The sequence below is a fragment of the Macrotis lagotis genome, chromosome X, assembly GCF_037893015.1.
Source record: "Macrotis lagotis isolate mMagLag1 chromosome X, bilby.v1.9.chrom.fasta, whole genome shotgun sequence".
NCBI classification, from domain to species: domain Eukaryota; kingdom Metazoa; phylum Chordata; class Mammalia; order Peramelemorphia; family Peramelidae; genus Macrotis; species Macrotis lagotis.
Window position 1 is genome coordinate 451,956,994 of NC_133666.1, and position 26,858 is coordinate 451,983,851.

General features: G+C 34.1%; 1 protein-coding gene across 8 annotated transcripts in view; it reads left to right on the forward strand.

The window, feature by feature from the left end:
* OSBPL1A (oxysterol binding protein like 1A) overlaps nucleotides 1-26,858 on the forward strand; it is a 393,082-nt gene that overhangs the window by 244,395 nt on the left and 121,829 nt on the right. For all 8 annotated transcript variants that reach the window (XM_074207328.1, XM_074207333.1, XM_074207332.1 and 5 more), the window contains one exon: nucleotides 19,403-19,559. In XM_074207328.1, the coding sequence (XP_074063429.1) occupies nucleotides 19,403-19,559 (157 nt within the window). The remainder of the gene's footprint in view (nucleotides 1-19,402; nucleotides 19,560-26,858) is intronic.

The window sequence follows — 26,858 nt, forward strand, 5'->3', positions numbered from 1 at the left end:
TAGTTTAACAAATATGAGAAGTTTTTTTGGTCTTGTTTTGTTTTTTGCTGCCCACCCTTTGAGAAAGCAAAGAAAATAAAACCTGTTACACATATATACTATCATGCAAAACAAATTGTTCCATTAACTTTGTTTATATACACATACATGTATGTATGCAAAATATGTGTGTGTTTGTATGTAAAATATACACATATATGCATCAATCTGCTCTCTGAATCCATCACCTCTCTATATGAGAGTGAATAGCATATATCATCATGAACTCTCTGATCTGTGGTTGCTTCCATTATGTTGATCAGAGCTTCTAAGTCTTTCTAAGTTGTTTTTACAATATTGTTTACAATATTGTTATTGTATGAATTGTTCCCCTGATTCTGCTTACTTTATTTACATTACTTCTCATAAATCTTGCTCAGTTTTTCAGAAAACCTGTTCTTCATTGTTTCTTATAGTATAGTGGTATTCTGTCCTTTACTTATAACTTGTTTAGCAATTCCCCAGTTGGTAGACATCTCTTTAGTTTCCCATTCTTTGCCACTACAAAAAAAAGATCCTATAAATATTTTTGAAAATAGGTTCCTTTTTTGGGCAGCTAGGTGGCGCAGTGCATAGAGCATTGGCCCTGGAGTCAGGAGTACCTGAGTTCAAATCTGGCTTCTGACACTTAATAATTACCTAGCTGTGTGCCCTTGGGCAAGCCACTTAACCCCATTGCCTTTCAAAAAAACTTTCAAAAAAAACTAAAAAAAAAGGTTCCTTTTTGCTCTTTATTTGTTTTCCTTTGGATATAGACCTAATAGCAATATTTCTGGTTCAAAAGGTAATACTTTTTATGCTATTGGGACATAATACCTAGAATAGTTCACAGCTCTACCAATAGTATATTTAAAATATTTGTTTTCCCATATTCTGTCCAGCATTAGTCATTTTGTAAAAAACATTTTTGCCAGTCTGATGAGTACAAAGTGGTTCCACAAAGATATTTTAATTTGCATTCTTTTAGTTTTTTTGCAAGGCAGTGGGGTTAAGTGGCTTGCCCAAGGCCACACAGCTAGGTAATTATTAAGTGTCTGAGGTCGTATTTGAAGTCTGGTACTCCTGACTCCAGGGCCGATGCTCTATCCACTGCGCCACCTAGCTGCCCCCTTTAATATTTCTTAATAATTTCTTCTTTCCCCGTCTCTCCATCTTCCCCCCCCCACCATGGCTTCCAAATAGTCTAATTATTTTTTAAATCTTTTCTTCTTGTTTTCTAGATCATTTTTTCTAAGAAATACCTTATATTTTCTAGTTTTTTCTAGTCTTCTGACTTAATTTTTTTTGTCTTTTTGTGATGTCATAGATTTCAATATAGTTCATTCAAATTTCAGTTTGTTGATTGGGCATATTTTGTAATTCTTGTCCCAAGCTATTAATCCTTTTTCATCTTTTGTTGAAAGTTCTCATTTCTTTTCTTGTTTTTCCTCTGCCAATCTCCTTTATTGAAAAAAAAGTTTCTTGCTTAATCTCTTCTAGGAATTCTTGTTGAATTTGTGGCTAACTTGTACTTTTCTTTGATTCTTTGATTCTATCTGGTTTGGAGTTACTCTCTTTTTTTTCCTTTTTCTTTTTCCAATTACATTTCTGGATAGTTTTCAGTATCTTTTTAAAGATTTTTTTTCAACCTCCTTCCCTTACCTCCAGTCTCCCCATGACAGCAAATAATCTGATATAGGTTATACATATATAAGTCATTTTGTGAAAGAATCAGAACAAAAGGGAAAAATCAGAGTCATTCTCTTCTGAGATTGTGTTTTGAGCATCCCTTTACCCATAAAAGCTTTTCATGATAGGATTCTTTCTTTTGGCTGAATATCTTTTTATCCTATTTTCTTACTTCTGACTTAGGGTTGTGCTTTTTGCACTTCTAGAAGGAAGATCTGACCTAGTTCTGTTACTGCTTTCTTGGGGTATTGAGTACTGTGTTATTCCAAAATCTTAGGAACAGCTTATGCTGGGGATTTGCAAACTTTTTGTATACCAAAATTATTGGATTCATGATTCAGGTCAATAGGTGATTGTCACCTCCTTGTTCTGAGCTGTATAAGTTTTTAAAATCACTTTGGTCTAATCAACAGTAGATTGCTGTTGTACTTAGCTATGATAATTTAACCTAGCAAGCTTTGCTCATTTAGAATGTTGAAACTTCAAGCTTCACTTGGAACTGGAATTCTTGCCTTGGTTGTTATTTTGCAAGCTTCAGGCTAGTCTCAAGATTGGAGCAAGCACCCTGCTTCACTCTTAGGTTCTGGGCCACACCACTACTGCTTGCTTCTGAACTTTTTTCTTTGTATACTGCCTTAGGCCTGTTACAACTCTTTATGTCAATCCTAGGAACAGTTCCCCTCCTCTATCTATTCTGGATTTCTTACCTGAATCTGGGCAATGAATAATGGAACTGATAATTGGCATGTGTTTCTACACTCTTTATAGGTTTGCTGTATTCCAGTATGACTCTACAATCTTCTCTTGCCCTAATGCACAGATCTAGTTGCTCCTGGCTAAATATGCCCTTAGTGTCCATATATCTCTCTGTCTGGTTCCTATGCCAACCTGGACTACAAAAATTGTTGACTGTGTATTTTCTTGGATTTTCCAATCAGATTGAGCGTAGTACATTTTTGAGGTCAGTTTGAAGCAGTCTAGGCAGAATGTTGCTCTGCTGTGTTGTACTTGCCCCTTTATATTTCTATTCATACATTTTAGCATTGCATCAACTCTCTCTTTAGAATGTTGTTTCATTGAACTTACAGTCAATCAAAATCACTAGTTCTATAAAGTGAGTTTTTTTTCAGTATCTTGGGATCAGATCGATACATTCTGTAATATAGATATTCTTGCTTTATGTAATTCCACAGGTTTCTATGTAAAGGGATTTTTACATGATGGAAATTTGCCTCTTTCTATCCCTTTCATTTAGCCTACATAACAAAAGCATATGCCTACTAAAAAAACCAGAATTATGAAAGGTAAAATTCATGATAAAGTGTGCAGATAATGTACAGTAAAATGTATATGTGTGCAATTTGTGTTCTTCCCCTCCCACTACACTAATGGTGATTAACTGAGCAACTATTTTTTTTAAATTTTTTTATGAAGCTATAAGGAGTGAAAGATGAAATGACTGAGTAAACATAAGTTCAAGACTTGGAATATGTCCATTTATTACGTACAATGCATGCTAATTGCCTTACGAATTGGGATCAGACCTCCCCAGTTTAGGATTGGATCCCAAATACAAGGAGAAACAGATTTTCATAGATTATAAAAAAATTAATCAAATAAGACCAATTAGTTAAAAGAAAGCTATTAACCAGGATACAAAATTATGTGATACAATTTCTAATATAGGGAAACAATCGGGACTTTCCATATTGTGAGGGGGAAAGAGAACAGGTGTGATTTCCTGGAATCAGAAAAAGAGGTGTCCCAGTCCCCTCAAGTGTCTATATTCAGTCAGAGGAACATGGAAACAATAACTAATTAACTAGTATGAGGGGGGACAATTTTCAGATAAGATATATGGGCTACTTGAAATGTATAATTATGAGAAATCTTGCATCAATCTTAAGAGCTGACTGAGTTCTGGTCAGCATAACCTAGCTCCCTAGTTAAGGGTCTCTAAGCAATAGGTAGAAGTGGTTCAGGTTTCCAGTTACACAGGGCTAGGTTCAAACAGTGCAACAATGTTCTCTCCCAAATTCCACAATTGAATAACATTTACTCATAAGACAGAAAATGGACTTAGACCTATACTTGAATAGAACGGGAACTGAACTAGCTCTAGAACTGAGTCAGAAGATGGAGTCAGATGTTTGGATTTTTCTCCCCTCTCATTTATCTCTTATAATAGCAAGCAATATTGTCCTCAACTAGTGTTGGAAATTTAAAAATCTTGATGAATTTAGAAACAAGGAAAAAAATTTACTAAAATGATGAAGTGCTTCTGTAACTGTCATTGTGAACCTTTTTGTTTAGGCCTTGAGTTTCAAAATTTGCCTTTCTTCTTCTGCAATCCTTGTGCCTAGAAGCCCAATCAGATCATCATTCAGAATCTTCATTCAGATTACTGTCAAAAAAACCTTACATAGTCAAATTTGCATAATATGAATTTACGTAAAGTGAGAATTGTCTGTGTTCTTAAAAATAAAATATCTAGCAATTGTGACATTTTGCCCCTATTTCATAATTCTTAGTCATATGACATTGATGTTGTTGCTGAATTTATTATGAATGTATATATATATAAATATATGCATATAGATATACATATACATATATATGTATATACACACATACGTGTGTGAGTGTGTCCAGGGAATGGAGCAAAGATTTGACCTTAATACTTAGGAAAGCTCAATTTTTTTTCTATAGTTATAAGAAAAAAATACAAAAATATGAAATAAAAGAATGAATAATAATAAATATTTCTAAGCAATTATTTTATAAATTAACTAGTAATTTGTCCTCCTCCAAATTTCAGAATCTAAAAGCTTCAAGTCCTTTTTGTATATAAGTATTCAAACAAGCTATAGAAAAATTAATGCCTTTTGAATGTTGAAATTCTTAATGCATGATATTTATTACTATCTGATCATTCTTAATGATTTTTTTGTTGTTTTTAGCAACATGTTAATGATTTTTTGCTTGCTAGTATTTCCTCCTATTGTTATTTTAGTTTGTGTTGATGAATAATTTACCATAAAATCTAATAGTACAAGTCTAGGAAAGGTAATAAAGATTCTCAGATACTCATGTCATATATTTGAAGAAAATTTCAAATAGATGGGAAAGGTAGGAAGAAACCCTGCTGGGAAAAGCTTTAAATGCCAAACAGAGGAGCTTATATTTTATTTTAGTAGTATGGGGAGATAGTAGAGTCTGAGTAGGGGATGACATTAATTGAATTTATGAAAATTACTTTGACCTTTGTGTGGTGGTGAGGTTGGAGTAAAAAGAATTTTAAAGACAAAAGGACTAACCAGAAAGCTACTGCAATGGTGCAGGACTGGAAGTAGGGTGAGTAAAGAAAATGGGATGTATCCACGAGATGCCGTGGGGGTAGAGATGACAAGACTTGTATATTGTATTCTTTAAATGTCACTCTCACTGAGAATTGAAGATAAGTATTCAAGGTCAGGGTACTTCAGCACTGTCATTTCTGTAATTCCTAGAGAGCCATGGGTAACCTAGGGTTAGCTTTTTGTATGAAATTTCTCACTATTGACTTACTGTGTTTCAGTCACTGAATGCCTCAGATCTTTGTTACAGATGGTTTTTGTTTAGACATGTCTCTGTCAGGTTCAGAACCTTGTAGAGGGGAATGGTTAAATTTTTTTAAAATTAGTTATTTTTGTTCTGAACTTAAAACACCAAACAAAATAGGCATTCCCCATAGTAGAACAGAGAAAGATTTCATGAAACTACAATCTTTCATTCTAGATAACTTACCTATATTTATAAGTTTATAAGTTCATTCTGAAGTTATGAAAGCTGTCTTCTTTGTCTATGCTTTTTCTGACTTTTCTTCTCTCTTCATTAAAAAAAAAAGTTGCAGTGATCTTCCTTCTCTTCTCCTTTCCCTTCCGTCATTATCTCTATCACCTTCTCCATTCCATTTCACCATTCATTAGGCAAGAGAAAGTCAAATAAAGGCCTTTCATATACTTGAAAAGCAGATTCCCACTTTGGCACTGTCCATAAATATGTCTCTTATTTATCTTGGGGGTATTTGTTCTCTCTCAAGAGTCAGTTCTCTGGTTATATTGCATTGGTCATGAGCTCTCAGATGTTTTAAAGATGTGCTTCTTTGTAATGTTAGAGCATAAATTGTTTTTGTGGATTTATGAACTGACATCAGTTCACATAGGTCTCCCCAGGTCTCTTTGAAGTCATCCATTTTGTCAGTTCTTAAAGGAATATTTCATTATATTTACCTGCTGAAATTTGTTTAGTCATTTTCCAGGAGAAGAGCATTTCTTTTTATTTCTAATTCTTCACTACTATAAATCACTGCCATAAATATTTTGTAAATTTATTTTGTAAAAAAAAGTCCATTTCCTCTTTTATTTATCTTTTGAGGGGTTATATATCTAGCAGTAATATTTCTGGGTCAAAGCATATACACACATATACATCTATTTATCTATATCTATATATCTATATTTACACACACACACACACACACACACACACACACACACACACACACTTGAATGACTGTTGGGGGACATAATTGCAATTTTTTCCCAGAAAGGCTAGATCAGTTTCACAACTCCACTGGTAGCACTCCAAAAATGTCCTAAAGCTGCACCAAAAAATTGTCACTTTACTTTTTTTTTGTCATTTTGACCATTTTGGTGAATATGAAATAGAACTTAAGAGTTGCTTTGGTTTACATTTTTCTAATTATTAGTGATTTGAAACATTTTCTTCATGTTTGTTGATAACTTGTATTTCTTCTCTGTATCCTTTGACCGTTTATTGTTGTCTTTGATACATTAATCACAACTTTTTTGTTCTGTCTATTCAACCCAGTCTTATTCATCCTAAGTTGTACTTTCATCTAATTAACATCTCTATTTTATCCATGAGGAAATTGTAAGAAACTTTGTGAAATAATGAAGTGTATTATGTTTTGTTTAGTAACCAACAAATTTAAAAGGATTAATCTAACATCAACTATTCCTGACATACCCTTGCTGTCACTTATTGAATACTTTATCCCGTGTTAAATGTTCATTGGCCATTTTTTTAAATGTATTCTAAGGTTTTGCCTAGGAATTGAGTCCACTCTATCTCTTTTTCAAAAAAACTGTTTTGGGAAATTATTCCTTTCACCCTGTAGCACCTCTCCTGTTCTCCCTTTCTCAAAGATCACTTGAAACAGCTCAGTGCCTGTGTTGTATTTGTTTGGATTATGAATTGAATTCATTGAGGTAAGTTGGGTGCTCTCTTTATTATTTTTGCACTTGACCATTATTGTTCTATTCTTCAGAATAAGGGATATTACTAGAGAAAAGAGAAAAATTATAAGTGAATAGTGCTGCTTTATCTCAGACATCTATTTATCATTAACTTATCGATTCATAGCAGTGTTTCTATTCCTTCTTTGATTGTCTTATTTCTTTCTTAGCTTTGCATCAACATCAGATCATTTTGAACTTTAATTTTCCTAATACTATTACTTCAGTACTGTGCTACAACTTTTTTTATATTCAGCATCAGATACTACATTCATTTTCCATAATTTTTAATATGTGTTAATGTGTTTTCCTTTCCATTAGAATTGTTTATCCATCAGAATCCTATCCTTTTTAGGATTCTCTTTCCTCCTAACAATTTTCACTGTAAAATTTTAGATACGATTCCATGGAGTCCTGAACTTATATCTAGGACAGTCAAATCCACAGTCACCTTTTGAAATTACAGCAGTAGCTTTTAATTCATGAGACTTGGGTTCAGATTCTGACTCTGACATTTATACATGATCTTTGACAATGACTTAACCTTCCTGGATTTGATCTTCTTTATCTCTAAAACAAGAATTTTGGATTAGATGATTCTTAATATTACTTCCAGAGCTGGAGATATCATCTTAAAAGTGCAGTAACCTTGTGGCACCTCCTCTATTTTTGAAGTATCATGCTACTTAATCAGTGTTTAGCTTTTTTTCATGTGTTTATGTCCTATCATTCCATCCTTCATATAGCTCCCAAATTGTGCTTCTAGAATGTGAGTGTGGTCATGTTATTCCTCTGCTTAGAAACCTTCAGTAGCTCTCCCTTGATAAACAAATTTTGTCATTTAAGGCACTGTATCAACTGGAGGTAAACCCGATTTTCCAATCCTATTTCATATTTTTGTTCATGAGTGTAACAGCCAAAATGAATTACTGTTTTCTTGTTCCTTTCTTGATTCTTAGCCTTCATGTATGCAAGCTACCTGTCATACCCTACAATGCATTTAATTTTTATTTCTAGCTGTTGAAACTCCTTTTTTCTTTCAAGATCAATTTTTTTTATCCCATATCAGTTTGTATAGTTATCTAGAGCAGGACACTGTCATTTTCACCTTGAATTTCCTAGAAAAGAGCTGTGCATGTTTTGTTGTTTGTTTATAGTATGCATTTAATAAAGATGTAAAGTCTCAAGTCCTTGTTGCATTTCTTGAGGTCAAGATTTCTTGCATTATAAGTATTCAAAACTGGTTTTACTCTTTGATTTCCATATATAGTAAAATGCTATTGAGTACCACATAAATTCATGGGGTTTTTAGAAAAATACAAATAAATGAGAGGAATTATAGTTTCTATATTTTTAATGTTTATGTAATCAATTTACTTATGTTAATGTGAGTCAGAATATCATTTTACAGATTTTGCATTATCCCTGGTTCCTAACATTATATATGTTTTAAGTTTGTTGAATAATTTTTTGAACAAATACTTACTGAAAATCTTTGATGGTTATTCTTTCTCATCAAATACACTTCTTTTATAGAATTTCCTATTACTGTTCTTCCAGTCATCCAGGTTCATATCCTCAGTTCTTCGCTGCAAGTTATTGCCATATCTTACCATTTCTACCTTCACAGCACCTTTCATATATCTCCTGTGGTTTCCACACACAGCCTCCAGCCACTTTAGTTCATGCTTTCCTTACTCCTCATCATTTCCTGATATATCCCTGAGCCTCAAATCTCTCCCATTTCTGTTCATCCTCTCTGCTGACTTGTGTTCCATAGAAAGCCACCTTTCTGAACCACCTTCCAGTTGCCTATCTATAATCTCTAAGTTCAAATATCAACTATTATTTGGCATCTAAGTTCTGTATAGCCTTACTTCTTTCTTATACTTCCCATCCCACCTCCCCCACCCTACACTCTGGCTGTTCTTCAAAGTGACCCTTCTTTCATCTTTCTGTTTCTATAGCTGCCCTCTACGCCTGGAATTCTCTGACTTTGAACTTCTCCATCTCTTAGTTCCCTCCCTTCCTTCTAGACTCAACAATAGCCACACCTTCTATAGGTGTTACTCGAATCGTTAATGTCACTCGAATCATCAATGTCTTCACCTCTTTATGCTGGATGTGTCCTTTAGGTATCTAGTTATTTACTTAATGTTTCCCTCATTGGAATGGATCCTCTGAAGATAGGGACCATTTTGCCTTTCTTTGTATCTCTCAGAGTTTGGCACAGTGTTAAGCAAGCATAATAAATACTGTGTCATGATGGACTGCTTGTTAATGCAATCTAGAATTGTTGTCCAAGGTAATGAATTTGTCTATATACTTTAAAAAAACCTTTTGGGCCAAGAATTTCAGTGAAACAGATTGCAAAGTCCAGGATGGAATCTGTGGGAAACTCATATGTATAGACTAAGCGCTGAAGAACTTTATGCATTTGTTTAGAATCATCATGCATACTCATGTATTCTCATTTTTTAACTTTTGAAAAGCATGCTAATTTTTAAAGGTTTTTATTGATATTTTCTATTTCATTTATTGACATAGTTATTTAAAATATCTTTTTCCCTCTTCTAAGGAACCATTCCATATGACAAAAGTATTTTTTTAGGGGAAGGGGGAAAGTCAGTAAAATTGATGGATAACATTGTACATGGTTTCAGACTTGTTAAGTGGGTAGCAGCTGCTAATCTCTAAGAAGGGATATGTTAGGAAAGTCTTCTCATTTCTCTTCATTCATGCCATGCTTGATATTTATAATTTTGTTATATCTTTTTGATTTTGGAAGTGTTGCATTCTTTCATTTACATTGTTGTAATTACTGTGTATTTTTTTTCTTGGCTGTGCTTACTTAACTGCATCACGTCATACTGATCTTTCCATGTTTCTCTGTATTCATCTTTTATGGTGGAAATTAGTTGTGTGGGAATAGTAGTTTACTTTAACTTATTTCCTAAACTATGTTTAAAAACTATGTTATATGCAACTAATTTTAACCTTGGTTCTCATTTGGAGAGTATCTACTTGGAAATTTTCTCTTAACTCTCTTTGTTTTGTTGTCTACCAACAATATTGTAATTCAGTCTTTAATTAGTTCATCACTAGACTATAATGGTCTCTTGGCAGTCTTTGTGCTTGTCCTTTTTGGTTTACAATAAATTTAAAATAGTGTACAGGTTTTTTTGTCTCTATAGTCATCCTAAGTAACTACTCCTTTAATTTTGGAGTTCAAGGAATCCAGAAACTTGTTCATATAGTTATACCTACTATAATGCAGTAGCAAATGCTTGAGATTACCTTGGGGGGGCACACATTTGAAATGTTTCAACTGAATGCAGAATACAGAGTTAATTCAGGTATTACAATGAACTTTGTATGATTACCCTTGATGGTTTAATAGTTCCTTAGCATTTACTAAATATTTCATTCACTATGATATTTCATTTTCAATCTTCTCATCATTTTTATATATTTTTAATTTGAAGGGCTTTAAAAGACTTAAGTATTATTGAGTCTATGAAGACTGATTATATGTAAGAGTTTTCTCAATTCTCCAGGCTTCTGAAAATCAACCTACATAGAAAAAATTTTTTTAAAAATCTAGCATGCTTTACTTTTTAAAATTTCATTTCATGTAAGGAATTGAAAAAAAAGATTGGTTCAAAACCTTTTAACACCATTTATTTTAGTATTCCATTCTTTTTTCTCCCATAATATAAATATTTTAATTGTTTTCCAATTACATACAATGGTAGTTTCTACCAATCAATTTTTGGTAAGGTTTTGAATTTCACAATTTTCCCCTCCTCTTTCCCATCCCCACAACAGAAGGCCTTCTGATATAGTCTTTGCTTTTGTATCCATGATATGCACAGATCAAAATTGAATGTTCTGTGGGAGAAGAAACAGGAAGAAAGGAAGAAAAAAGGAAGAAAGAAAACATTAGAGATAGCAAAATTACATAATATATAAGACATGAGTATTCTGTTCTAATACAGCCGACAGCCTTGTTGTCTAGATGCAAATTGTTTTTTGGTTGTTTGTAAACCCTGTTTTGAGCAGTTATTCAAAAATAAGCTATGAAAATATTTCCCTTTAACTATGTCCCTCTGTGTTAGTCATGCTATTCTCTTTTGTTTTATAAGTAAGAATTCATCTGCTTAAGGATTTTGTTTAAATTGCACTTTAAACAAGTCATCAGTTTCATAAAAATAAAGGTATTAATTATAGTCTAAAGCAGCAATTCTCAAAGTGTGGTCCAAGGAACCCAAAGGTTTCCAATATACTTTTAAGAGATTCACAAATCAAATTTTTTTCATAATGATTATAAGAAATTTCAATTTCTATTATAGTAGATTCTAATATAGTAAGTAGTCCTAATATAGTAATAATGCTTATATAGTGAAGTTCTAATTCTAATGGTAAATTCAGTTGCTAATATCAAATAATATTCAAATAAACAAGAGTTCTTTAGTGAGGCAGGGAGAGGTTCTTAGAGTATAAAGTGATCCTGGATCAATTTGGAGTACTTCTTTTATACAATATAGTTAGATTTTCAAATTAGCCTTATGAACATTTCTTACAAAATATATTGATTATTCTTTTATGAATTCTTATCTTCAAATGTGACATAAATGATTTCACCTTATTAAAAACTCATAAATTTGAGATGGAGCACCAGTACATGTAGATTCTCCATATCAATAAAATAGAGCTTATTATTTTGTTATGTAAAAATTCTAAGATACATTTTAAGTTTAGAACCTTATTTTGCTTTAAGACAAGATTCTGGAAGATAAGGGAAAATTCAGATAAGATTAACATGGTTTACAATTTAAACATAAATTTTGCTAAAGTAGGTTTTTAAGTAATGCATTTTGAATTACCATAGGATAGAAAAAACAATTATGAGAAATCAAACTATGATTTCATTGCTATGTGGAAATTTCAGGTATGGAAATTCCCAATGCCAGTGCAGGTTGACATAGTATCCTTTAGTATTTTTTGTCTCCAAAAGTTGCTCAGAGGATTAGGAGGTTAAGTGACTTGTCCAGAATCACACAATCTGTTTATGTCAGAAATACAACTTGAACCCATGTCTTTTTGACTTTAAAGTTATCTTTCGAACAAAAATAGTGGCTGAGATGGCAGATAGAAGCCAGGCATTGTGCTAAAGTCTCCTAGCTTTCCCTCAGAACTAATATGAATCAAGCCTCTTAAAAACTTCAGTTGACAAAACCTAGAAAAAGGATCTAGGAAAACAACATCTCCCAACAAAGTCTGTCTCAGGGGAGCATGGGTGAGCTGGGGGGCAAAGAACAGATATCCAGTGCATGGATGGTGGGGTGAAGTCAAGAGACTAACTTGAAAACAGCCACAGAGGCATTGGCTTTGTGAGCTGTGGCTGGAGGAGCTCCAGCAGGACTGGAGAGGAAGTTCCAGCACAGAGAGTTGCAGAGTGAGGCTGGACATCAGTATGCTTGATTTGGCTGGTATGGAGGACCAGGACCACACTCCCCATGCTTTCACCATAGTTCTCTTCTGAGAACAAACACTGTAACAACCCAACCCTGCCCCCCCCATGGGCCCCAGATCTCTCACAGTAGAATAAGGCGATTAACTATGTAGCCCGACGGCGCAGCCCACATTGTTTAAGGATAACCAGTATCCAGATGTGCCCCCCACCTCACCAGGCCTAGGGCCTAGGACAGTAAATAATCAGGGTAACAGACACTCTAGAAAGTAACGAGCACCCTCTAATGGCTGACCCATTCGGAGTTATTAAACCCAGTGAGCAAAGCCTTTGAGGATTTCAACACCAAACTTCTGTGAACCAGCCCCTCCCCCAGCCCAAGATCCTAGGAAAATGAAGAAAAGCCATTCGAAAGGGAATTCCATCGAAAGCTACCTCAAAGACAAAGAGCCTGACTCAGAGAGATCTAAAACTTCTGAGGAGAATATGAATTGATCTCCAGCCAGGAAAGATTTCTTAGAAGAAATTAGGAAGGAGTTTAAAAATCAACTGGGAAAAGAAACTCAAGAGAAAATTAACACTTGCAACAAGAAAAAAATCCTTGGAAAATACAACTGGACAAATGCAAAAAAGAAATAATTCTCTTAAAACCGCAATTGGGCAAATGGAAAGCTCCTTCAAAAATAGAATTGACCAATTGGAAAAAGAGTTGTAAATGGTAAATGAGAAAAGTTCTTCCATAAAAAAATGGAATCTATGGAAACTAATGACTACATGAGACAACAAGAATCTGTTAAACAAAGCCAAAAAATAAAAAAAGAAGAAAATGTAAAATACCTCATCAGCAAAACCACTGAACTCAAGAATAGATACATGAGCAACAACTTAAGATTCATTGCACTTCCTAAAAACATTGAGGATAAAAAAAAAGCCTAGATTCAATATTACAGAATTTAATGATCTAAAATTGCCCTGATATCATGGAACCAGAGGGCAATATAGTTATTGAAAGAATACATCAATCCCTTCACAAAAGGGATTCCAAAATGAAAACAGCAAGTAATATTGTGGTCAAATTTCAGAACTATCAGATAAAAGAGAAAATCCTGCAAGCAGTCAGAAAGAAACAATTTAGATACCAAGGAGCCACAGTAAAGGATTACACAGGACCTGACTGCATCAACATTAAGGCATTGATGGTCCTGAAATATATTATGAAGATCAAGGAAGCTTGAAATGCAGCCAATAATTTGCTATGCGGCAAAGTTGAGCCTTCTCTTCCAGGGGAAAAGATGGACATTTAACGAAATCAGAAACTTCCAACTTTTCTTGATGAAAAGACCAGAGCTAAATAGGAAATTTAGACTTCAAAGAGGAGACTCGAGAGAAACGTGAGAAGTTTAAAAAAAAGGTAAAGAAAGTTAGCTTAGCTTTCTATCCACTAATTTAGAAAATTTTTAAAGAAGTCAGTGATGTTGAAATTTCATGGCTAGAGAGGAATTAGTTTCCTTCATAATTCCAGGAATTTAAAAAAACAATTACACAGGTGATGGCACAATTGTGTCCTGAAAAACTTAATATTAAGTTCTTGCTAATGGTTTATTCATAGACAGAGGTTCTCATTTTGCTAACTGTATTTCAGCATAATTATTTCCCTTGTAATACTTTGCATTTTATTTTGTTATTTTAAAAGTATAAGAGGTTGCCCCAGATTGTCATGGAGACCTGTGACTGGGGGGAGTAAATAAGGTTAAGAACCTTTTTTTACTAAAAGCTTAATTCTCCTAGGCAGTGGGCAGGATGTTGATGTTTTGTGGCAGAAAAATTCTGTTCCTTCAGAGTTGCCATAATATCACCTGTGTCATAATAGTACTTTATAAATTATTGTAGTACACATTTAAAATAATTTTGGGTAGTGGTTGATTTTATGAGCTTTCATTTTATTCATTATATAAGCATTCTTTCTATAATTACCCAAACTAGCTGAGTTTATATTTTCCTAAAAGTGTCACCTTGATCTCTGGGAATTCATTCTATTTAGGTAAAAATATTCAACTGAACAATGACAGAACTTGGAATCTTGAAAATGTGATTAAACTGCAATTGTGGAGTTGGAGGGGTATCTGCTGCATGTAGGGACCTGGAGTATCTGTGGGTACCAGATCTCCCTCATGCTGACACCGCCTCTCATTCATACATAATGGGGCATGAGCAGGAATTCACTGTTGTGTTTGAGACAAACCCTGTGAAACTGTTGATACAGAGGCAGAGCAGGAGAAGCAGGAGAAGAAGAAAAGTATTAAAAAGACCTCTTCTTAGGAAAGCAGCATGTCTAGGGCCTTGGATATTCCAGTGTGTGCTTGCCTCTGTGGCAGTGAGCATACCTTATATTTGTACATTCCTCTTCCTTTTAAAAAAATTATTTAAGGCAGTGGAGTTAAGAGTGACTTGCCTAGGCAATTATTAAGTTTCTGAGGCCATATTTGAACGTGTGTCCTCCTGACTCCAAAACTGGTGCTCTATCTACTGCACCACCTAGCTACCTCACATGTTTGTATATTCCTCAAGACATTCTTTTGTTTCAGGCAATCTAATCGTGCTGTTGAACTCCTAGAATTTGTCATACATAAGGGACCATAGAAGTTATAAGCCTTTCTTCCAACGTTTTACCTTTACTCTATATGTATCTCTCTGCTTCAAATGAGTTTCTTGTAAGCAGCATATTGTAGGATTTTGGATTTTAATCCATTCTGCTATTTGTTTATCTTTTAAGGGAGAGTTCATCCCATTCACATTCAAAATTCCTTTATTACCTTCCATGTTATCTCCCCTCTGTTTGTATTTCCCCCCCTTTTTCCCCTTTATATTTCCCAGTATTTTGTTTCTGATTACCACCACATTTAGTGTATTTGCCCTCTTATAGCAACCCCTCCCCTTTCTTTCCCCTTTTCCCTGTCCCTCTTCCTCCTTCCCTTCCATTAGTTCCCCTTTTTGTCCCCTTTCCTGTACCCCCTCCCCTTTTCCCCTGTTAATACTTGAACTTAGATAAGTTTCTTAAGTGTGTGTGTGTGTGTGTGTATGCGTGTATACACATTAACTTTAAGCCAAGTCTGATGAGAAGATTCAGATTCAGGTGGTTCTAACCTCCTCCTTTCTCTCCCACTATTGCAATAGGTCTTTTGTACCTCTTAATGTAATGTGATTTATCCCATTCATTCTCCTCCATCCTCCCATCTCATTACTGTCCCCCATTTAAAGGAAGTTTTGTTGATAAATCATTCTGTCTGAGTCACAGAAAAGTTATGAATGTCTATCACTTCTGGCTAAGTATATTCTCTCTAACAGAGTTGCAGTTATCGAGAGTCTTTCTCTCGGGTAGGGATATAGCCAGTTTCTTCTTATTGGATAGCAGGTTGTTTTTTTCTTTACACCTCCCCCTCCCTTTTTTTTAACCTTTTCATGTGTCTCTTGAGTCTCTGGTTTGAAGTCCAAATTTTCTGTTTAGCTCTGGTCTTTTCATCAGGAAATGTTGGAAGTCTCCCAGTTCATTAAATGTCCATCTTTTTTCCCCCTGGAAGAGAAGGATCAGCTTTGACAGATAGTGGATTCTTGGTTACATTCCAGGCTTCCTTGTTCTTTGGAATATCTCACTCTAGGCCCTTCAATCCCTTAATGTTGATGCAGCCAGGTCCTGTGTCATACTTACTGTGGCTCCTTGGTATTTAAATTATTTCTTTCTGGCTGCTTGCAGGATTTTTCTCTTTTATCTGATAGTTCTGGAATTTGGCCACAACATTTCTTGGTGTTCTCATTTTAGGATCTCTTTCCAGAGGGCATCAATGTAGTCTTTCAATAATTATTTTACCCTCTTGTTCCATGATATCAGGGCAGTTTTCCATCACTAAATCCTGTAATATTAACTCCAGGCTTTTTTTACCTCTTCAGTGTTTTCAAGAAGTCCTATAATTCTCAGGCTGTCCCTTCTTGATTGGTTTTCGAGGTCAGTGGTTTTGCTGATGAGGTATTTTACATTTTCTTCTCTCTTTTTTTTTAATCTTTTGGTTTTGTTTAACAGAATCTTGTTGTCTCATGAAGTCATTAGTTTTCACAGATTCCATTTTTTAAAGATTTTTCTTCATTTAAAGGTCAAGAATATCAAAGGGAATGAAAAAGAATGTGAAGGAAGGTGGCCTTGCTCTACCAGATCTAAAACTGTTCTATATAAAGTAATATAGATCTGAGCTGAAAGAGCAATAAAATTGATTACACCTTTTGACCCAGCTATACCAGAAGAAATTATAAAAAATGGGAAAAGTCCAACATGTTCTAAAATATTTGTAGAAGTCCCCCACTTTTTTTGTTTTTGCAAAGCAATGGGGTTAAGTGGCTTACCCAAGGTCACACAGCTAGGTAATTATTAAGTGTGAGACCAGATTTGAACTCAGGTTCTCCTGACTCCAGGGCCGGTGTTCTGTTCACTGCACTACCTAGCTGTCCTGAGGAAGCCCTTTTTGTAGTGTCAAAGAATTGGAAATTGAGGATATATATACTCATCAATTAGGGAATAGCTGAACAATATATAAATATTATGGAGTTCTATTGTTTTATAAGATTCCATGAATGGTTGGACTCTAGAGAAGCATGGAATGAATTACAGGAAGTGAAGCTGAGCAAAGGGAGCAGACAGCTTTGTGAGGTGATCAACTTTGATGGATGCAGCTTCTCTTAGCAGTCCAAAGACCTAGGACAATCCTGGGAGACCTGTTATGGACAATGCTATATATATACATATGAAGAAAAACAAAACAGAACAAAAAAAACTACAGAATCTGAATGAATATTAGGTTCATTTTTTAAAATTTCTCTTTTATTTTTTCTTTACTATCCCATGGTTTTCTTTCTTTTCCTTTAGTTCTAATTCCTCATACATAAAATGATTAATATGTGAACATGTTAACCCAAAGTACAAATATAGTGTTCTCTGGACTGTTTGCTGCTGGGGGAAGGGGACAAGAAAATGTGAATGAATGTTAAAAAATTTTCATGTAAATGAAAAAATAAAATATCAATAAGAAAAGAGTTGCTATATCTTTGTCAAAGGTCGTATGAAAAAACAAATTTACATTCTGCAGTGTACACACTTGAGTGGAATTTGATAAGGAATTTGAACTATTATATTCTTCCCTGGGAAAATGATCTTTATAACTCCTAAAAAAACTTTTTCATATTTAGGACAGAAAGCAGAGGTATAAAATTGAATGTGATAATATAATTGTGTAAAAAAAATTAAGCATATAAAAAGAAGATGCTGGGAGAAGGGGAAAGGGAGAGGTGGAATGGAATAAATTCCTTCTCTTCATTGTTATGCAACAAGCTATTTCTCTCAAAACATTCATTTTATCCTTGCTGTGTTGAACACAGTGGGGTGGGCACTTGGGTACATGTAAAGATTGTTTAAAAAGTGGTATCAGACTCAAATAGAAATTTCTGATTGCATGTTGACTTAGAAACCCATAAATAAACATTCTCTGTGTTTTGTTTATTTATTTTATTAAACATTTCTCAATTTTTAATCGAATTTCCCCTAGCCTTCAGGGAGAAGTTTGATACTGCTGGTTTTGTTAACCTATGAACACTGCTTTCTTGGGGGTTGTGACATAGTAGGGGGATGAAAACAGACAATATTGCTAGAAAATAATATATTAACGTGGATCAGCATTGATAAAAACAGAGAAATATGTAATGTCTGAAAGGGAAAAGGTCATATTAATGGAAAAACAATGGAAAAGGAAACAACATCGCTTATAATAGCCTTAAAATAGTCTTTCTGCAAATGATAAAATCATTTAAGAGTTTTAGGCTCAAAATAGACATGTATTATTGTCCAGCTACTAATTATGTTTTTTGCTAGATTATAATGCTAAAATAAGACATTGTAAATGCTTTATTTTGGAATAATAGGGAAGAAAAAAAGGTGTACCAGAAAATTTCATGTTCATACTAAGGAACTGAGAGTGAATTCTTTGATTAAAAAATCCACTTGAATTCATATTAGTGCTTTCTTAGCATTGAGAGTCAAACTATAGATAATCCAAATAATAAATTAACTTTCATTTGAACAAAAGAACAATTTTTCTTAATTTTATAAACTGATAATATGAGGAATCAGAAAAACTGCGCTGCCTAGGTATAGAGGATAAAGGATTTATCTAAAGATTCTGAAGAGCTATTCTTTTCCCTTGTTATTTATGAGCCAAGTTACTTTAGATAAGTCACTTTGTAAAGGGTAAAGCTACTTTAATTTTTAAAGGATCTAATGATATAGATGATGGACATTTTTAAGGACTTTACTATCTGGTCATCCAAAGGAAAAAAATAAAATAATCCTTATTTTCTAGGAATTCAAAATCTCCTGAGGAATCTGATATGTCCACAAGTAAATAAAAATCATAATAGAGAGTAGATACTAATAATCTGTATACATAATGGAAAAAATCTAGTTATATATCTCTTATAAGGGTTATTTTCTTATATCACATTAAAGTAACATTTTAAAAATGTAATTAAAAATATCAAACCATTTTACACATTTTATGTGAACTTGGATTTTAGCCAGATTGGTATAACCAAGACTGAATATAAGCTTTTGCATTTTGGGGATATATTTCATTATTAATATGAATTTATCTTTAATATTTGGTCTATATATTCAAGCAGAACTTAATGTCTTTCAGAATGTCAACATTTATTTACTCCATGCAGATTGTCTGAAATCCTTGTAAGGGAAGTTAACAAGGTGTCTGAAGGACAAAGTAGTCTGCTAAAGTTTCCAAGCTTGGTTCATTGAGACAGGTATCTGTTGTTTCTTGAAGTCTAACATCAAAGATCTGATAGTCATTAACATGCACCTGCTCTACTACAGATTCAGAGTCCGAACAGTCCATAAGTAGATTGGAAACAGTAACAGCGTGTTCATTTGAAGAGAGGATAGAACATCTGAACAACAGGAAAAGCAGAATGTCTGAAGGAAAGGATTGTGGTGGTGGAGATTCCCTGTCCAATGGCATCAAAAAACACAGGTAGGATGATCTATTTTAATATATAATAACTATGAATTCTGTGGTATAAAATAAAACTTGTTTGGATTCAGTAAAGAACTTTTCTGTTTCTAAATCATTTTTCCCCTCAGTTATCCAATGTGTCAATGCTCTTCCAAGTGCTTTTTCTTCTGCCTACTTAAAAGAAACGGAAAATGGGGAAATAAGGCATGAATTTTTCAATCTTTTTAATTTGTATCTGAAACCTACATTGCAGTTAATATATAAATGCTTGAGTTGCCTTTTTTAGACTTGTTCAAATGTGCCTGCTGAATTTGATGCTGGGTTCTTTTTTTTCATCATACATCTTTTATGATGATGCCTTCTATTGCTATTTTAGTTTCCAGTCATTTGATCTTCTCGTTTATTTTATTAAGAATGAATGGTAATATTGCCAGCCCAATGACACAATTAAGTTTAAACAAAGACAAGTTAATAAGAGCTTATCTTTGCTGCCCACACCCAAATTACCATGCCTCATAACCCTTAGTATAGTTTTTATCCCCTTGGTGGTTTAGTCAGAGACTTTGAAGAGTTAATGAGATGTCATCAATACCACCATTCTCCAGTTTCAGCACAAAGTACAGGACAGTTAGATATACAAATGTTACATTAATATAGCAAATTATTATTCTTTAAAACTAGGAAAGAATTTATTCTATATCCTAAGTAAGATTTCTCTCTGGGAAGTGAAAAACTACCATGAAGTAGTCTTGTTTTTTTTAAATAGATTTTTCAATGCTTCTCACTTCTGCTATGGAATAACAAGGGAAAGTACATTCACTCTGTAGTTAGAGGATCTGAGTTCAATCTCAATTCTACATCTTGTGACCTCAGTAACATTATACAAAGCACTGAACTTCCTGGCCTTAATTTATCATTGTTAAAATGAAGGAAGCAGAGTACAGGGCCCTAGTTCAAAATTAATGATCTTAATTATTACGTTAATTATGGTATTACTTGGACATATAGCTTTCCTTGAATCATGATTTTTAGGGAAGAATGACCAGAAGTATGCCTTTTCTATTCATTTCAACCCATAGGTCCTAGGAGCTCCCTGATTTCTATGCTTCAGTATAAAGAAATATGGGGGGAAATAGTCTATATATTTTGATAGCAGCCACATCCTTTCCAGCAAAAATATCCAAGTAAACTCTGACAAGACTGTGAATTGATAAAGTTGTCAAAGCTTTTTTCAGGTCGAAGATATATTCTTTGACTACGCATGTATAATCAGTGTCAAACTGCTTACCTTCTCAAGGTGGGGGGAATGGGAAGGAGATAGAGGGAGAGAGGGAATTTGGAACTCAAAACTTTTGAAAAAAATATAAAAGTAAAAAAGGGGTGAGGGTAGAGGGGAGATATGCCCCCAAACTTGCCAGTCAGAAAAGATTTTTACTTAGAAGGAAATATACATTTCCAGTTTCTTCTCTGATGACTTTGAATAGCTACTGTTGACTGCTCTGTGTACCCAAGGCTGAATGTGAACTCTCAAAAGAAAGCATTTGCCCACAAACCTAGCAAAGTTTGTTTATCTAAAAGGAATGATAAACTTTGACTACTTGACAGAAATTCATTTATCACATTAGTCTGATGAAAAAATGTGTGGGAATGTACTTTGAGAGGTACAAGTATGATGATGTCAGTGTAAAATAGTGTTAGTGGATTAGTTGTATGTAATTGTCTTTTTTTTTCTGGAACAGGACACTATGACATGACTGACTGGGCTCACAGTGAGAACATTTACAGTATGGGGATACATTATCAAAAACTTTATCCCATCTTTATGTAATCTTCATTTTGTCTTTTTTCTGAGTGTTTTATTGGTACTTTTTTTTGTGATAGTCACTTTCCATAGGGAAAGTGACTAGGGAAAGTGACTATCTCTGACAGACCAGAGTTCCCAAAATGACTATCTTTCTAGCAAGGGAGAGGACTTCTCTTAGGATAGCTGTCTGATAATCCAAACTCTCCAGAAATGGCATAAGCAGTCTCAAATAGTGGACTTCCTTCCCTGGACCTGGTTAAGCAGATGCTGGATAGTAATTGAGTCAATTGTGGAGATTACACTCAGGTTCCATCCAACTACATTCTTGATTTTGTTTCATTATTTCTTCTCTGAACCCAATATTTATTAGTACACTTAGTATGACTATATAGGATCATAGATTCAAAGCCAGAAAGGACCTGGAGAACATGAGTGCAGTCCCTTCATTTTACAAATGGGAAACTGAGGCTCACAGAGCTTAAATAACTTTCCTGTGGCCATACAGTTCATAAATGTCTAAGATAAGATTTGATCTCTTCTTATCACTGCCATGCTGCTACTCCTAGGGATGGGATGAGATACTGAGGCTAGACCTTTGCCTTGATACTTGTGAATAAAGAGAACTCCTCCTACCATTGTATAACATCACCTCTGTAATTTATGATCTTTAAGAGTTGCCTAGAGAGGAGATGTCAGCACATGCCCCATATGTGGCTCACAATATTCCAGAATTAAGTTTAAAGCAGATTGAAATGTAACTGGATGATAGTTTCACAAAATAAATAAAAATAAAATTTATAAAAGACTCATGGTGGGGGGGGTAGTTAGGTGGATGGAGCACTGACCCTGGAGTCAGGAGAACCGAAGTTCAAATTTGACCTCAGATATATACAGCTTACCTGTGTGACTTTGAGCAAGTCACTTAACCCCATTGCCTTGCAAAAAACAAAACAAAACAACAAAAAGACTCACAGGAATCCTTATATACAGTTAGTGGTTCCTGTTTCTATTTGTTTTTTTTTTGTTTCTGCAAGGCATTGGAATTAAGAGACTTGCCCAAGGTCACACAACTAGGTAATTATTAAATATATGAGACCTAATTTGAACTCAAGTCCTCCTACTCCAGGGTCAGTGTTCTATCTACTGTGCCACCTGCCTGCCCCTCTGTTTGCTTTTGAAACACTGACCCAGAGCACTAAGAGTGTGCATACATACATACATACATACACACACAACTATATATGTAGCATATACGTGTAGATAGATATAGCTATAGTTAGAGAAATATAAATATCGTCCTGCCTCTCTCCTTTCTTCATCATCCATCAATTAATACAAAACTTTTGTTTCTCTGAATTTCTTATATTCACCATGTCTTATTATATTCCATTATATTCATATACCCTAATTTATATGATCTTTTCTTAAACATTATAAACATACCTTGTCATATGTATGTATATGTACATATATATATGTGTGTGTGTGTGTGTGTGTGTGTGTGTATTGCTACTATTGCTGGTTTGAATTTTTATATGTGAGCTCTTTCTGCCTTTGACCTTCTTGAGGTGTTTTCCCAATAGTAGAATTTCTGGGTTAAAAGAATATGAACAATTTGATAACTTTGTATAATTTCACATTGTTTTCTAGGTTAGTTCAAAAGACTACCGATTATGTATTAGTGTCCACATTATTTTTTAATTGGATAGGCCAGAATTGTAGAGAGATATAAAAAGCAAATGATATGTACTTTTTTTTTTTTTTAGAAAATAGAATTCAAGCCAGGTCATTAAAAGAGAAATGCAGAGAAGTAGAATTGTGTTCCTGGACAAAATAAACTAATAAAAGAAATGCAGATTTTAGAAGCTATAAAGAGTAACAAGACTTGTGGCATTTATGTAACTGGAGAATAATCCATCCTGGATAACTGAATGACACTAAGTCCAGGCTGAATACCAGAGTTTTTTAAATCATGAAATGAATGTACCAGGGTCTTTTTTTTCCCAACAAGTTCTCATTTTGAGATATCTTAGCATTTATATAGCACTTTTTAAAGTCAATGATGTTAAGTGACTTGCCCAAGGTCATACCCACTAATAAGTATCAAATACTGAGGCCAGATTTAAACTCAGGTTCTCCTGATTCCAAGACTGGTCCTCCATCCACTGAGCTACTCCTGTTTGTGTAGCACTTTTAAGTTTTGCTTACCACTTTAAATAGGCAGAGCAGTAGATAGAGCATTGAACCTGGAGTCAGGAAAACTTGAGTTCAAATGTGGCATTAAACATTTATTAGCTATGTGATCCTGATCAAGTCACTCAACCACTATCTGTCTCAGTAGTCTCAGCTATAAATTGGAGATTAATAATAGCAACAACCCCCTCCCATGTGTATTAAATGAGACCATATTAGTAAAGAACTTTGAAGACCTTAAAGGATTATATAAATACCAGCTTCTTCTAACTTCTCATTACATCCTTACAATAGCCTGGGGAGTAGGTACTGTTAATTATTCTAATTTTGCAGGTGAAAAAAATGAGTCTGAATGAGGTTAAATAACTTGCCCAATATGCATCTGAAACAGATTTTAAATGCAGATCTTATTGACTCTATGTCCAGAACTTTTATCCACTTCACCACTAGCTTTCTATTAGGAGAATTTAAATTTTATAATTATTGCTCTTTTCTTTTTCAACATAATACCCCCAGATTTCTCTTTTTTATTATTGAACTTCTTTTTCGAATCAAAAACCTATATCCATATCTATTAGCTTTTTCCTCAAATGATTTTTTTAAGAAAGATTTTATTTACTTTGAGTTTCACAATTCCCCCCCATTCTTGCTTCCCTCCCCCCACCCCCCATAGAAGGCATTCTGTTAATCTTTACATTGGTTCCATGTTATACATTGATCTTAGTTGAATGTGATGACAGAGAAATCATACTCGGATGAGTTTTTTGTATTTTTTTTGTTTGTAGATTGCTGTTTGGCAAGTGCTTCATATTAATGTTGAGAAAAAGTTACTTATTATATATTTATTGTGGTTCAGTTCCCTGATTATTATATTCTTTCCACTACATAAATCATCCTCTGAAAGCTTTTCTAAAGGCTGTTCCTAGTGTTGTAATTATGATGGAATATACTCACTTGTGTTATCCTGGTCTGAGTCCCTCAGATATAGTACCTCACTAATAGTTTATTGGCCATTATTCTGGCCATCAAAATCAAATTTTACTGGGGCAGCTAGGTGGCGTAGTGGATAAAGCACTGGCCTTGGAGTCAGGAGTTACCTGGGTTCAAATCCAGTCTCAGACACTTAATAATTACCTAGCTGTATGGCCTTGGGCAAGCCACTTAACCCCATTTGCCTTGCAAAAACCTAAAAAAAAATCACATTTTACCACTGTAAAAGTGAAAAATCCAAGGCAACCAAGGAAAAGTAAGTTTGATAAATAAGAAGGCAAAAAATTGATAAGATATCTATTTCAGTAAATAAGGCTTTTAAATTGTCTTCCTTTACTTTCTGCCCCATCTTTATTTTTAAAAACTCATCTATATTCAGATAAGCAGTTAAGTACCAGCTATGATATCTTTTTCATATTCCAGATCAAAATTGTAAAAAAGATGTCAAAGCACTTAAATATTCCTGATTTTGTTTTTTGTTGTTTTGAGTCAGCAGAATCTAATGACCTGTTTCCTAGTATTTTAATCTACTGTTGACATTACAGACCATTAGATGATATCTTTGAGACATCATCAAAGAATGAAAAAAATATGGATTACAAAAAAAGGACAATTGTAGTTTTTATACTTTAAAATGAGAAAAGATAAGCTGTGCAAATTGTAAAAGCAAACAAAAGTATCAAAACAAAACAATTTTAAATTGAGTTTTCCTAAAAGAATATGACAGGGCATGAATAAATCATGCCAAATTTAATTCTGGATTTTGGTTCAGGAGATCTGTGTTCAGAATCTGGAAGTTACTAGCTGTATATCACTAGGCAAGTGACTTAATCTCTTTGACTTTCAATTTCCTCATTACTAATCTGGAAATAATACCTACACTTTCTATTTTACAGGATAGTTATGAAACAAATGATTTTTAAATCAGAAATTTCTGATTAAATGAGAGTTCAAAGAATAATTTCTGTGTTAATGGTTGATATAGAAAACTGAGGAACAAAAATGAAGTGTGAATGTTAGTAAAACTTTTATTTCATCCTATATGATACTGTGTTTTTAAGCAACTGAATTGTAATAGAAAGAGTGCTGGACTTGGACTCATTAAGACCTGGGTTAAAATTCTGCCTCCTCTAGGTCCTCCTACAGGAAAATAGGAGTAGAAGATAAGAGCAGTGGGGGAAGGAGGGGGTCTGTGAAGGAGAGCAGGCGGAGGGAGGAGCAAGACAATTTTGAAGAGGGACAGGGTAAAAGAGAGAGAGAGAGGGAGTAAATGGAGGAGAGTGGGGGGAAATAGGGTGGGAAATACAGTTAGCAATAGTGACTGTGAAAAAAATTTTGAATCAAGTTTTTCTTATGAATGCCTAATTTTTCAGACAGAGAATTGAGTCAAATTTATAAAAAGAGCCATTCCCCAATTGACAAATAATCAGAGGATATGAACAGTTTTCAGATGAAGCAATCAAAGCTTTCTATAGCCACATATTTTAATTCATTATTGATTGGAGAAATTCAAATTAAAACAATTCTGAGGCACTACCTCATATCTTTTAGATTGGCTAATAGGACAAAAAATGGGAAAAGATATGTTGGTGGGGTTGTGGGAAGAATGAGATATAAATGCACCATTGGTGGAGTTGTGAACTGGTTCTATAGGACAATTTGGAACTGTGCCAAAGAACTATAAAACTATGCATACCCTTTGACCCAGCATACTACTTTTAGAGTTGTATCCCAAAAAAGACTTAAAAAGGGGGGGGGGCATATAGTAGCTCTTTTCTGTTGGCAAAGAATAGGAAATTGAGATGTCCATCAATTGGGGAATGGATGAACAAATTGTAGTATGTAATTATGATCATATACTATTGTGCTTTAAGAAATGATGGAACAAGATACTCTCAGGAAAACCTGGAAAGACTTACAATGCAATTCAAAATGTAATGTGTAGGGGTGGCTAGGTGGAACAGTGGATAGAGCACTGGCCTTGGAGTCAGGAGTACCTGAGTTCAAATCCAGCCTCAGACACTTAATAATTACCTAGCTGTGTGGTCTTGGGCAAGCCAGTTAACTCCATTGCCTTGCAAAAACCTAAAGAAAAAAAGTAATGTGTACAGAGTAACAGCAATATTTTAAGACAATTTGAATGGCTTTGCTGTTCTCAGCAAGACAATGATCCAAGAAAACTAAGAAAAACTTTTGATGAAAAATGCTATCCATACCAAAATGAAAAATCCACTCTCTGAATACAGATTGCAACATAAGTTTTTCACTTTCTTTACTTTTCTTGATATTTCTTTTTTTTTGGGGGGGGGAGTCTATATTTCTTCAAAAAC